The 13,520-nt window shown below is 31.2% G+C and overlaps 1 protein-coding gene and 1 non-coding gene across 2 annotated transcripts; one reads left to right on the top strand and one right to left on the bottom strand.

Moving 5' to 3' along the window:
- The first annotated feature begins 354 nt into the window (after positions 1 to 354).
- Positions 355 to 13,027, top strand: LOC125049978 (peroxidase-like). Its single transcript, XM_047649551.1, has 12 exons — positions 355 to 553; positions 1,413 to 1,552; positions 2,225 to 2,395; positions 3,807 to 3,970; positions 4,445 to 4,622; positions 5,081 to 5,281; positions 5,623 to 5,767; positions 6,846 to 6,993; positions 7,879 to 8,019; positions 9,496 to 9,694; positions 11,937 to 12,042; positions 12,815 to 13,027. Exons 1-12 carry the CDS (start codon positions 420 to 422, stop codon positions 12,987 to 12,989), a joined length of 1,902 nt encoding a protein of 633 aa, XP_047505507.1. The 5' UTR covers positions 355 to 419; the 3' UTR covers positions 12,990 to 13,027.
- Positions 13,028 to 13,096: 69 nt separating this feature from the next.
- Positions 13,097 to 13,215, bottom strand: LOC125050002. The gene has a single exon (XR_007117086.1). It is a non-coding gene; the product is annotated as a 5S ribosomal RNA (ribosomal RNA).
- Positions 13,216 to 13,520: the final 305 nt, after the last annotated feature.

Genomic DNA, 13,520 nt, shown 5'->3' with positions numbered 1-13,520 from the left:
TTTTTATATTTCTTCATATTTTTCTATTATGTTTATTCCATTATCTCAAGTCAACATCTGCAATATATTTAGATTAAAATTCTAAAACATACACGTCTCTAGTACTCTTTCATTAGAGTAAAAGATATGTTAAATTGTAATACTTTTGATATTACGACGACAATGTCTGCTGTCTGATAAAATAAAATGCAATTCTTATAAAAGATCCGTATTTATTATTAAATCAAGTAATTAAAAACGCCACAATAAAATGCTAGACAATAAATGTTATGAAAGAAAATTTCGGATGTAATTAATTTTCGCCGACTCCATTCGAGGATAACTATATTAATGTATTTTACGTAACACATCGCACAATATTCGCTTCGTAGAATCAGTCAATTTCAAAGGTTTGATTGAACCACAAGTAAGAGGGAAAAATGAATAATTTATACCGTGTTTTCGTTTTTATATCGATATTTTTGCGCGTGAATAGTGTTCTGTTTGACAGGTATAGCGGAAAAAAAGTCGACGAGGAACGAGCAAAGGAATTTCGATTAAAAAAGTACTTGGAGTAAGTTCCTTTCGTATTTTTATTCAATCAAATGCTCTACTACATAATAATTGGTTCATTTCATATTTATTGGGAGCTGTTTAAATTGTATGAATGTATGTTCACAGCAAAAATAAATCTTCAGTCCCTATATTGAGCCGGCCAGGTTGCCAGGAATGAACCTACTTAAATACATTTCTTCTATATAATGTCTTATTAGTTAATTCAATTATTCATAGTTGAAGTATTTCATTATAATATATAGTCATTTTCTACTAAACACATTACAAGGGTTTGTAATACTTAAAAATAATCAGTGGCGCTAAAACCTCTTTAGATTTCTGAATGTTTCATGATCATTTTTAAATCTAATAGGTAGGTGATCAGCCTTCAGTGCCTGACACACGCCGTCGACTTTTTGGGTCTAAGACATCTCGGTTTCCGCACGATGTTTTCCTTCACCGTTCGAGCAAATGTTAAATGCGCACATAGAAAACAAGTCCATTGGCACAGCCGGGGATCGAACCTACGACTTCAGGTATGAGAGCTACTCACGCTAAGTCACTAGGCCAACACTACTCAACACTGCTGCTGTCTGTAATACAATACAATAACTAACGGATAATAAGCTAGCGTAGGCGTCTGTTTTGATTATAATTTTTAATGCATGTTGGGATAGGAATGTTAAACGAAAGACGAAATGATGGCGCATTCCGTTGAATTGTGATTGGTCAACAGTTTGTCATGTATAATTGTCAAATGTCAAAACAGCCACGTCACAAACTGAGCTGCCCCTTTTTGATGTCTATACAGAACTTCTATGATATTTAGTTTAGATAATCACATATAAATAAGCTATATTCGTAAATTATCGTCGTAGCAAATGTACAGTAGACATAAAGTCATGCGCAGCCCACGAGGTCAGCCGTGTGAGTGGTACTTGCAACAATTACAAGCATCCCGCAGCCGGTGCCGCCGGCAGGCCATATTTACGATTGCTACAACCGGATTATGCTAATCGTTAGTATTTCATATATAACAATTGTAATAAAGCAATAAGTATATGAAAACATACATTACGTATACAAACGCGGTTTCATCTGTATGTAATATTGTTAGATTTTTTTTAATATTTTAGTAATACAGGCTTCCGTATACTGAATTTCCTAAGTTAAACCGAGATGTTGATTTAAATTAGGTACACAAGAGTCAAAATTTCATCAAAGCGGTTCATTCGTTTTTGAAATGACGTACGCACGCTTGTGTGCCAGTGTACATGAATAATATATAACATTATATTTTTTAAGTCAATACTATATCAGTCTTACGGATTGCTGTTTTAACGTCAATATAAATTAGTATTAATTCACGTATAAGCATTTTTTTTTTTGGACCACAAAATTAGGACAAACACATGATATACATTGACATACATACAAAAAAATCAAAAGCGGTGCCGTCCCTATAACATGTGGACACGACCAGCGAGTCTATTGGTATAGTCGAGTATCATTTATAAATATTACTCGACTTTACCAATAGACAATATTATATAGAAGTAACTCGAATAACTTAACATATTTATATTCTACGCGAAACACGCTACAGGTTGAGTAAGTAAATAATGTGATTTATATGTATTTGCACGCGTTAGTGCTGATAAATTTTAAGGGTTTTTATATTTTATTTTAGAAAATGAAATACGACGAGCTAAAACCGGTGAGCAACTACCATCAGCTCGTAAAGTACACACGAGCCTGAACGTAGCCACAAAGTACGTTCTTGACAGGAGCAATCTGAATGCAGCTGCTATTCACTTTATGGAACTAGTAAGACAAGACTTGAGTTCTTCTAATGGACCTTGTAAGTAGATTATATTTCTATTTGTATAGAAGAAACAGTTTATTAGTCCTACAAAACTAATAGATCCGTGTAGCCTCGCCTCATGCAATATATATATGTATATGGTATATATTAAACTTTGATAAGATAATATAAAATGGCCCCAATTTAAAAGTTAGAATATTATTCAAATATATTCAGTAACAACATTAAGATACTGTATAAATATTTAATTTATAAGACGACGCATGACACAGATTACCACAGACATCATATCAAATCGTTCTTACTCTATGTATGCCGAATATCGAAACAATTAAATTATATTTTTTTTAATTCCTCCACCACATCACCAAGGAGTTTATATTATTATTTATTACAAGGACACGCGCACTTTCTATAAATTATATAGTCTATGGCATTTTATAATTATTCTTATCTATGAATTCTAGCCGCGCAAATTTGGCGCCATACTTACGTTACAATTATATCGACACCATAATAATAAAAATCTCTCTTACATATTGAAATGAGTTCAAAAATTATTTATCATTTGATGATAGCAATTTTATTACAACAAATTGTAAGCAAACGAAGTCGCGTGCTGGTATAACAATTCTATGAAACTATTCAGAACTAACATTCTAGCAAAACTAGGTTATGTTATGTCAGGTAATGTTAAGCAAGTTATGATAATAAAATACATGAATTATGAACCATTGAAATTGTTTTAAGCCATTTTGGAGTAATAAAGGCACAAAGAGAAAGATAGCGCCGTGTCACGAATGTTTTGTGTATAATTTTGTTGAAGAAGCGACGTTAACATTTTGTATATTTTAGATCTAATATTATAATGCTACTTAGATTATAATACATTAAAATTACCTAGAGTGTTTTTGAAGTTATACTTCTTTAGGCGCGTTATGAAAAATTGATGCGAGTGAAATTTTACGATGCGCGCGCACCGTGACACAAAATTAACATATTGAAGTTTCCCAAGGAAGATGCTACGGCAATGGACATAATTTAAAAACAACATTCGAATAATAATAGAATTTATGTTACACTTAATATAAGAGAATAATAATAAATATTTATTTAATTAATTTTTCAAATGTAAACTGAACTTTATTGACTATAATGACTCCTTTTCCAGTCTTTGATTATTTAATTGTAATTAATTATTTGCATGCAATCAAAAACTATTTTTAATTATGCCAAAGAAGTATAACTTCTTACGCGCGTACATAAGTACACGCACCCGTTTTTTAAGTAGATAAAGAAGGTATGGTTATATATATCGCAAGTATTCGACGGAAATCGAATCTAAAACTGGTTATAAACCATGGAAGCATAAATATAATTTTTGCATTTGCTCGATGCATTTTATTTTGTAAATAAAAGAGTGAAACGAATGTTGACTTGCTTCCAGTGGATTCCCTAAAGAGAAACTGCTGCACTGAGAAAGCTGATCCTCGATGTATCCCCATACAAGTTGATAACGACCCTCACCTCCAAGGAATACACTGTCTAAACTTCTCGAGAGCGGAAACTTTCCAAGATCTAGGTTGTACACACGACATTACACCCGCACAGGTGAGATTTGATACTGCAAAGTTTTAATAAGACGATTCGAATTTTGAAGAAGACCCGTAACTCATGACAGGTGTCAAAACAAATTTGAATTTCGAATTTTAGAGCGCACTTGGTAGCAATAAATTTTTGAGACTCGTATTAAATGTATCTGTCTTCTTATATTCTGTATTCCAGCATTAATTTGTACAAAACTTCTTAAAAATAAATGAATTTTAAGTTTGTAATTAATTAACATGGAAATAATTTTAGCTTCCTTGTAATTACGTTTGACAATATTAGAGTTATTAAATTCAATTTGGGGTAAATTCTAGTCCACGGGACAATCCTCAGACCATACCATAATTATATATAATCAAATTTGAATTTGATTTAAAATAACTACGCCGTAGAGTCGACTACTGAAGATTCATTTTTTAAGTTACGTATTTCAGTAAACTCGTATATGAAGGTTTTATTTACTTTACACATTTTTAGATAAATTACCAAACCCCATTATTAGACTTGTCACTAATATATGGGGTTGAGGAAACATCTCAAGAAGGTCGGTCATATAAGGACGGTCTTCTCAAATCTAACAAGGCGGGACATCATGACCTACCACTGAACTACAATACTGATTGCTTTACTGATAATGGCACCTGTTACACAATTGGTATGTTTTATTGTGTGTCTTCGAAGACAGGACGAGTCGACCATTATTTTTTTATTAACATTCATAAGTTTGATTTCGATGCGCCTTTAATTTTCAATTCTCTTCATATAGGCCAATACAAATAAGAATAGTTATTATTTAATTATTTTAGTGCATTCTGACCCGGCAAACGTTATTTTGCCATTTATATTATTTCTTGGAAACATTTTTTTATTTCAATAAAAATTACTGGCTACTATAATATAATTAGGGGTTGATCGTGAGGGGTGAAAATTAAGGGTTGTATGTAATGTTATATGCTGTATCATAAAAATTTGTGATACACCACCCTTCGACCCCAATCGAAGACCTAACCGATATGCAAACAAAATTTTGTGAAAATCAGTCGAGCCATTTCACCGTGACACGAGAATTTTATATATACATATATTAGATTTAAAGTAATGTATCTTTTAAAGGCTTACCGAAAATCTCGCCATTGGATCTGCGTACGACCACCTTAGCTATATTATTTTTGCGCGAACACAACCGCTTAGCGCATGCGCTTTCAAATCTCAACCCGTGCTGGAAAGATGACAGGCTATTCAAAGTTGCGCGACAAATCAATATTGCTACTGCCTCAAATATCTTCATGTATGAGCTGATGCCTAGAATAATTGGTATTTTCTATATATTATTTTAAATTTCTTTTGTATGTTGATTGATCCAATATATTTTCTAAGTATATGATACGTAGGCTATCGTTAAGTACCTAGTTTGAATAGCATTTAATAAACTTTACATAATATTAATTTGTAATACTTTTCAACAACTTGGATGGAAACAATAATAATTATTTACGTTGTATTTTATATATGAACACCATTTAGAACTTTAATAGAACAATGAGCAAACGGGCAGAAGGCTCAACCATTGGACACTCTCAATTCAACCAACAATTCGAATTAAACTTAACTGATAAAAAATACACAGTAATATTTACATCTTAATTTTCATATAGGTTACAGAAATATGATAACGTACGATCTTATATCTACCTCCAATGACCACGTGACAACATATGATGTACAGACCCCACCAGGGGTCTACGCTGAATTCGATATAGCTATGCGATTTTTTAAAACCTTTATGAGTTCCAAAATCGAGTAAGTACACTCTTTTCTAGTTTGTATAGAAAAAAACATTAAAAACATTCTATAGAAATCAATATTCCCACTGGGCTAACTTGACAAGTTTTGTTAGTTTAATAATGTTTGGTGATTAAGTTTAGAAGATACATTCGTTAGCTATGTAGAACCTATAATATAAAATCTAGGGAACAATGATAACTAAGCAACATCGTGGTTAAACGATACTAATAGTTCACCCTTATTGTGGTAGGTTTTCAATAATATATACTTTTATTGAAGTGAAACTTCTTTAGAATCGTTGTGATTTCAAACCGGATGCAACGGAAAAAGCGACAGTAAAAAGAGACAGACGCATCAATTCGTAGGATTTAGCGTGGGAGAGAATGAGATGGGAAGAATTGTGCAGTGTATAAACTTTAAATTGGCGTATATTTGATCATTTTCTGAATTAAAAAAACATAGATGTGCAAAAAATTAAATAAGTAATAATCATCGAATTTCAAACTTCCATTATTTTAGTTTTTATCAAATTAAAGATTGATATTGATATTAAATTTATAAATGAAAATTTAACATAGTCCTACATTTAGTTAGTGAAAAAAGTATAATTTACATATTATTCATTACAAAAACTTTGTTTTTGATGGTTTCACTTCTACCACGTGTGAATTGCACACATGAGTTTTTTTTTTATCTGAGAATTAACAAGGTTTGTAGCGCCACTGGTCTCTTTATATTTTATATTTTGTTAAAATATCAGCAGTGTAAACACTCATACAAAATAAATTAATACATGGAACCAAGGATTTTCTAATTAAAACTTGTTTTATATTTTTAATCTTTCTCATAATATTCACACTAATATTAAGAGTAAAATCAATGAGTTTGTGACTGACAATAACAATTACTAATTATTATAATTGTTATACTGCAAAGCGTTTTGAAATTATTAAAACCACAGCTTTAAATTGTCTAATCACTTCCAAAGATAGACCAATAAAAGCATAGCATAAATTTAAATTTGGAATAGTAATAGGACATACTTAAAACAAAATTTGAATTCAGAAACGCGATGCTATTTTTTTTTTCGCAGAAAATATAATGAAGCCTACGAGAAGGTCGGAGAAATAGAACTAAATAAAAGTTTCCTCTTACAAAGCCTCCTCGAAAACGAAACAAATTTCGAAGAGATCAATCGAGGAACCTTTTTACAAAGTGCTACAAATATCAACAACATCAAGGTTAGTTTAAATGAACATTAATAATGGACCGTTTTATGTATTCACCTAAGCGATATTTTTGATTTTTATAAGTTCATGTAAATAACACGAACATTGAACATGAAAATTAATAAATCGTAAAATGGTAAAAATAACTACTTATTTTGGTTTTTGAAATAGTATAGCAAATGGAAAGTTAAGGATAAATGTTATAAGTAAGTTTAATACGTTTACATATAATTAAAATACTTTTTAACAAAAAAAGTCAAACAACGATTAAACTGACGTCGCTTCCATTCTGTTCAGATACATTAAATATTTTCGATTATAATTTAATTGAGTCTCTTATTATTACTCAGATATACTGATATTGTCTAAGATTTTATTAAAGAAAACAAAATAATAATCATTACGTATGTACTAACGAGTTATATAAAACAATTAAATATAAGATTAATTTTATTAAATATAAAAAGTATTAGTCAATGAATTCGAAACTTTTTAACTGAAATACTGCATTAACGTATTATGAACTTCGATTATTGGAGCTATGTACGAGTAATGTTTCGTTCTAGTCACTCTCATACCTTCTTAGTATAGTTCTACTGTAGATCATAAGGTCCGGGGGAAACCCGGGCAAAAATGATACGCTGTTAATTTTATGATTATTCTTCTGTGTAAATGAACAATCTAAATAGAATCGTTGTCATCAGCATGGAGACATTTTACTTTACAAAACATTTAAATTACGGTAAAAGTAAATTTATAAAGAAGCGGTCCCTTTACAAACCTTGTATAAACTGTGAGTGGTTTTTGGAGTTACAAAATAAATTCTCTTTATTTTATGTTTGGCAAATAATGTATGACCGTTAACTATATTATGTAATGTTTATTTTCCTTTTGAAGTTTCCAAACGATGACCCGGTCTCTATGGATATTCAAAGCGGTAGAGATTTCGCTTTACGAGGATATAACGAGTACAGAGACTTCTGTGGATTGAGAATAGCGATGGAGTTTGACGATCTAAAGGATATTATTGATGACGAGGTAAACCATATCCTAGTAAAGGGCTTATAAAATAAAATATGTTAATTATGGAACATAAGATACATGTACCACTTATTCCACGTCATTAAATTTGAATTTGTAGGCATCCCTACTCATCGGCAAAGAAGACAGAGGGTGTAGGCCGAGAGAAAAAGCCGGCGTAAAAAACTCTAGGTACTCTTTTAAAATAGCAAATCATCAAGCAACACTTATTTTAAAACAAATATCGCAAATTAATTAGAAGTAGCCTGTCTAGCACTAGTCCCAGGCCCTTTTATCAACTAGATAATCGTTAACTTATAGTAGGTAAGCCTTTCACACAGCTTTTCTTTAATACATTTCTTAAATTTATTAAAAGGCAGAGATAAAATAGCCTCTGGGATTTTATTAAAGAAGAGTATCCCTTTTCCCAAAAAAGAATTACTAACTTTAGATAGTCTAGTACGGGGAAATTGCAGCCTGCGTTTGTTCCGAGTATGAACATTGTGCCTATGTTCTATTCTAGTAAACTTATCACTATTTTTGTATACCTACATACATAATATTTCCATAAATATATTGCGAAATATTGGAATAGAAATATTAATATCTTTGAATTTATCTCTAAGAGTTTCCCACTTTTATTATCACTTACTCACAAAGGCAGTAGTATTACAATAGTTTATTATAAAGGGATAGTAGAAAACTTACATGGCGGACAGTCGGCAAAAAGCCTCATGAGAGATGTTTATAAGATTTATTAAAATCATCTAAAGATCGCCTTGTTACCATAGTGGCCATATTTAACAAGGCAAAAACGTTGCCATGGTAATACATTGTTAAAGTTAGCGATATGTACATTTGTGTGTAAATATGTTTCATAATGTACTTAGTGTTTTTCTGTGATTTTTCAGCTATTGAATATAACTTTCATCCTGAAGACCATTAAATGTTTATATGTTAGGTTTTCCTTTTTTTAATGTAATAGGAGGCAAACGGGCAGGAAGCTCAACTGAAGTTAAGTGATACCGCCGCCCATGGACACTTACATTGCCAGAAGGCTCGCAAGTGCGTTGCCGGCCTTTAAATACTTGGTACTCTCTCTTCTTGAAGGACCCTAAGTCGAATTGGTTAGGTAATACTTCAGTGGGTACATACATAAAAATAACGATATCTTGTGTTATCTACTATATGTGAATTTATAAATTCATTTATTTACTCGTTGTTGCAGACTACTGATAGAGGAGATATTATTATTAATATTCCTAACAACCAAAAAGAAATCTGGCGATTAAAACGTGTGGCAGAGAGTTTCTTTGCCTTTGCTCCTCTTCCGCTTTACGTGTTTGATTTAAGATAAAATAGCAGTAAATGTAAATTTACCTTACAGGGGCAAAGGTTATACTAAATTTAAACCTTAAAGAATAAATGATAATTAAATTTTAATGCATTCGAGTTTTATAGAAACTGTTTTCATTTTTTTTTAATTAATTTCAGATAGTGGAAGTACTCAAAAAGGTTTACAAAAACGTGAATGACGTAGACCTACTGGTCGGGATATTGGCTGAGAATAATATCGATTCAACATTCGTTGGTCCAACCTTATTTTGTATTATCGTGAAGCAGCTAGAAATATTAAGATTTTCAAATAGATTCTGGTTTGAAAGAGGAGACAATTATCATAGTTTCTCTCTAGGTAAGTGATAAAATTAAAAATTAAATCACTATACTATCATACTACTACATACAGAATAAACACTACTTATCCAGACTTTGATGTATTCGGTAGTGGGCTGATCAATTTAAAAATATCATTGTTAATTCCCTATCGGTCTATTTACCTAATCCACTATTTTACTAATCTAAAATAAACCTAAAATTGCTAGTTTATTGTATTTTTTCTAACATATATGTTTACGATAATTGTCATGGTTTTAAGAATATATGGCTTGTAACATATAGTGCTGATATAGCATTATATACGAATGGTGAACTATCTTTATTAAAAAAATAAAATAAACAAATACTGTGTGTCCTGCAAATTATATGTAAATGTTACATAATTTATAAGCCAGCTTTGTGTATAACTATATATATACTTATGGTGGTATTAAGAAACACAAAGGTCAAAGGTTAGTTTAGGTTAGCGCCTAAAAATCAATTTAAAAAAACGCAGAAATATTTCTTATCTCACGGAACTAGAAACTTCATACAAAAAAGGTCAAAACACAAATCCTATTTTCCTTTCGACAATTTTCCTTAGTAACTATTAAAAAAATGTTTGATGAACTTACTGGCTTATAAAAAAATGTGTGCGTGTACTAGGTGTACACACGTAAGAAGTGAAACTTCTTTATGACCTTATTTTTCGAAAAATGATCTACTATATGCAACTTTACAGAAATTGGTAAAATAAAGTTAAATTAGATAAAGTTTAACAAAAGGCTTTTATTATCATAGACATGAATACAAATACAATTATTTCATTTTAACTTATTACTGTACTACTATGTAGTACTAAGATTATTACAGAATTTCATTAATTGTAATAGAATTATTAGTATTACTATCATTGTTATCGTTATTATATATTTTTGTTACTAATGGCTTCGAATCTCTTCGGATCTACCGTGGTAGGGACAAGAAAAAGATGGCGCGTAACCGAAAAATGTGACAAATGTGTGTAAATTTTTTTCCAACGCCGATAAAGAAGTTTCACTTCAAAAGATGGCGCGTAACGGAAAAATGTGACGCGTAACGAAAAAATGTTACACTAAATTTTTTTCCAACCCCGATAAAGAAGTTTCACTTCAAAAACAATATTTCATAAAATTTCCGGATAGATTTATAAACGTATTGACGTCACAACAGACAAAAATTCGCAAAGCGTAACGTTTTAAAACGTTCTGCAAATAGATTGCATTGATTAATTCAATAATTAAAACTGGAAAGTCAAACAGAGTTTCACAATCCTTATTCAAACACATTTACGCTCGGACCAATTTCCACTTCAGTTCACTGTTGCAATAATTTAAAACGAATGAAGCTGAAGTTAAATAAAATAAACCAATACTTAACAAGAACAAAAACCTTGTCAACCCTTAACCGCATTCGTAACGAGTCTATTTCGTGAAATATTTTAAACGTTATCTATTATCTTTAGTTTTAGATTAATATTTATTTATTTGAAAAGCTATTCAACTCAGCTATGAAAATTAAGGCTTACACTAGTATAAGCTAAAAGGATTAAAAACATACCTTAGGTTTAAAGTGAAGATTGTGACCGACAACTTTACTTAAATTTATATGTTTTCGTGGTCCCCTACTGCTTTTAAGCGCATTTTAAAATCGTTGTTGTAATGGTTTTGTCTTTTGTGTGTACTATAAATGGCTGTGTTTACATTTTCTTGCCTATAATAATAAAGAATGCAATAGTATTTATTTTTATAGTAGGTATGTTACTCATATCTTAATTTAAAAAAATCTTATACGTGAATCAATTTAAGGACACTTCTATAATTTTGATTTGTGATGTGTCTGTAAGTTTCCTACGATTTCGATAAAGTGTGAAATGAGTCCACGTAGTCAGATACAACTTTGGCTTTTTGCGTCGAGAGTTTAAAAAGTGACGGTACTTATGAAGTGATAGGTAATACAGTATAACCATATACATATTTGTATATAATAAGTACTTTAATTTCTGTGATTTTACCAATAAACCAGGCAATACGGACACCAACAAACACGTAGACATAAAGATGCTGAAACAAGAATGTGATTTATTTATCAAAAACGGACAGGGCGCACAATAGTCGAACATATAATTGGAAATCCTTAAAATTAAGAACAAAATATACAAAGTAATTATTATTATTACTTATAACACTTTCCTATACAACTATCAATTATGCCGTACAATTACATAACAATTTTTTCAGCTCAATTAAGTGAAATAAGGAAAACGAACATGGCTCGACTCGCCTGTGACAATGCAGAGGGCATCAAATATATACAACCATATGCTTTAATGAGTACTTCTCACTGGTAGGTATTCCTCATTTATATGAGTTTCATACGATGTCCTGCTATTATATTGGACATTATAAAATGTACATTTAATAGGGAACGTGCCCTAGCCCCCACACTAGGCTTCCCTGTGTCGTTATTTAATTTCGAATATTGTTATGACGTGAATTATAAAAAAAAAAATTTTTAAATCTATATATATAAAAATGAAACCCGTTTTCCGTTGTCACGACATAACATGAAAACGGCTTGACCGATTTGTCTGATTTTTTTTTGATAATATACCTTGAAGTACGAAGATGGTTCTTACGAGAAAAATTTAAAAAAATTGAGTGAATAAGTCTAAAAACAACACTTTTCTATATTCCCATACAAAATATTCGTAATAATACTTAAAAGTCAATTTGAACTTTAATACCATAGCATAAAGTTCAAGTGTTAGTGGAGGGGTTCCGGGAAAGTAAATTTTTATTTTTTGACATAATGTATTGGTTGTCTTATCAATTTTCTTTTTTTTATCTTACTAGCTAGACCGGTATCCCGAATAGCAGAATAAGTATTTTAAACAAATAAAGAATCGACTGTTAGGCGGTACGATGTTCGCCAGGCCAACTAGTATCTAATATTATTGAATTGTATATTTGTGAAATTTAATGTCATATCTTTATCGTATTTTCAAGCGTGGATGTTGTTTTTAGAATTCACCAATGAATAATATTAAAAGATATCTAACTTATATAATCTTTAAAATAAAATAAATATATCTTTATCGGTAAATATATCTTTACAGGAATACACCAGTCCCGTGTTCCCACATCCCGGGACTTGAATTATCTAAATGGCGGGACGCGAGCTGCAAAGAGAACGTTTCCACTAAAAGCGAAAAACATGATTCTAACCAATATCACTTTCCGCAATATACGTCGTTCATAAATGATATTTTATCGTCCATGCATTTACAGTAATCTGACATTATTTTAATTAAATATTTATAAAAACTTAATTGTTTATTTATTTTTATTTATGTAAAATATATATAACGAAATTCCTTTCGATTAATTTATATGTTAATTGGTACCATCACGAGGTGTTCCCAGGCGGTCACCCATCCAAGTACTGACCTCACCCGACGTTGCTTAACTTCGGTGATCGGACGAGAACCGGTGTATTCAACGTGGTATGGACGTTGGCGATAGCTAAATCGAAAATGTAAAATATAACAACTATAGCAAAAAGTGTCGTTACAACTTTTCACTTTTGGTCTTAATTTATTCCGTCTAGCCCCCTTTCGCAACGCTCGATAACTTCGTTCCAACAAGACTAATTTAGTTAAGTGATTCCAAAAATAATTTTCATTTCTTATCCCTACAAAAAAAAGCCAACATCACGAGGTGTTCTCAGGCGGTCACCCATCCAAGTACTGACCTCGCCCGACGTTGCTTAACTTCGGTGATCGGACGAGAACCGGTGTATTACAATAGCAAATAGCAAAAAAG

The sequence above is a fragment of the Pieris napi genome, chromosome 5, assembly GCF_905475465.1.
Source record: "Pieris napi chromosome 5, ilPieNapi1.2, whole genome shotgun sequence".
NCBI classification, from domain to species: Eukaryota; Metazoa; Arthropoda; class Insecta; order Lepidoptera; family Pieridae; genus Pieris; species Pieris napi.
This window is presented reverse-complemented; position numbering and strand designations above follow the sequence as displayed.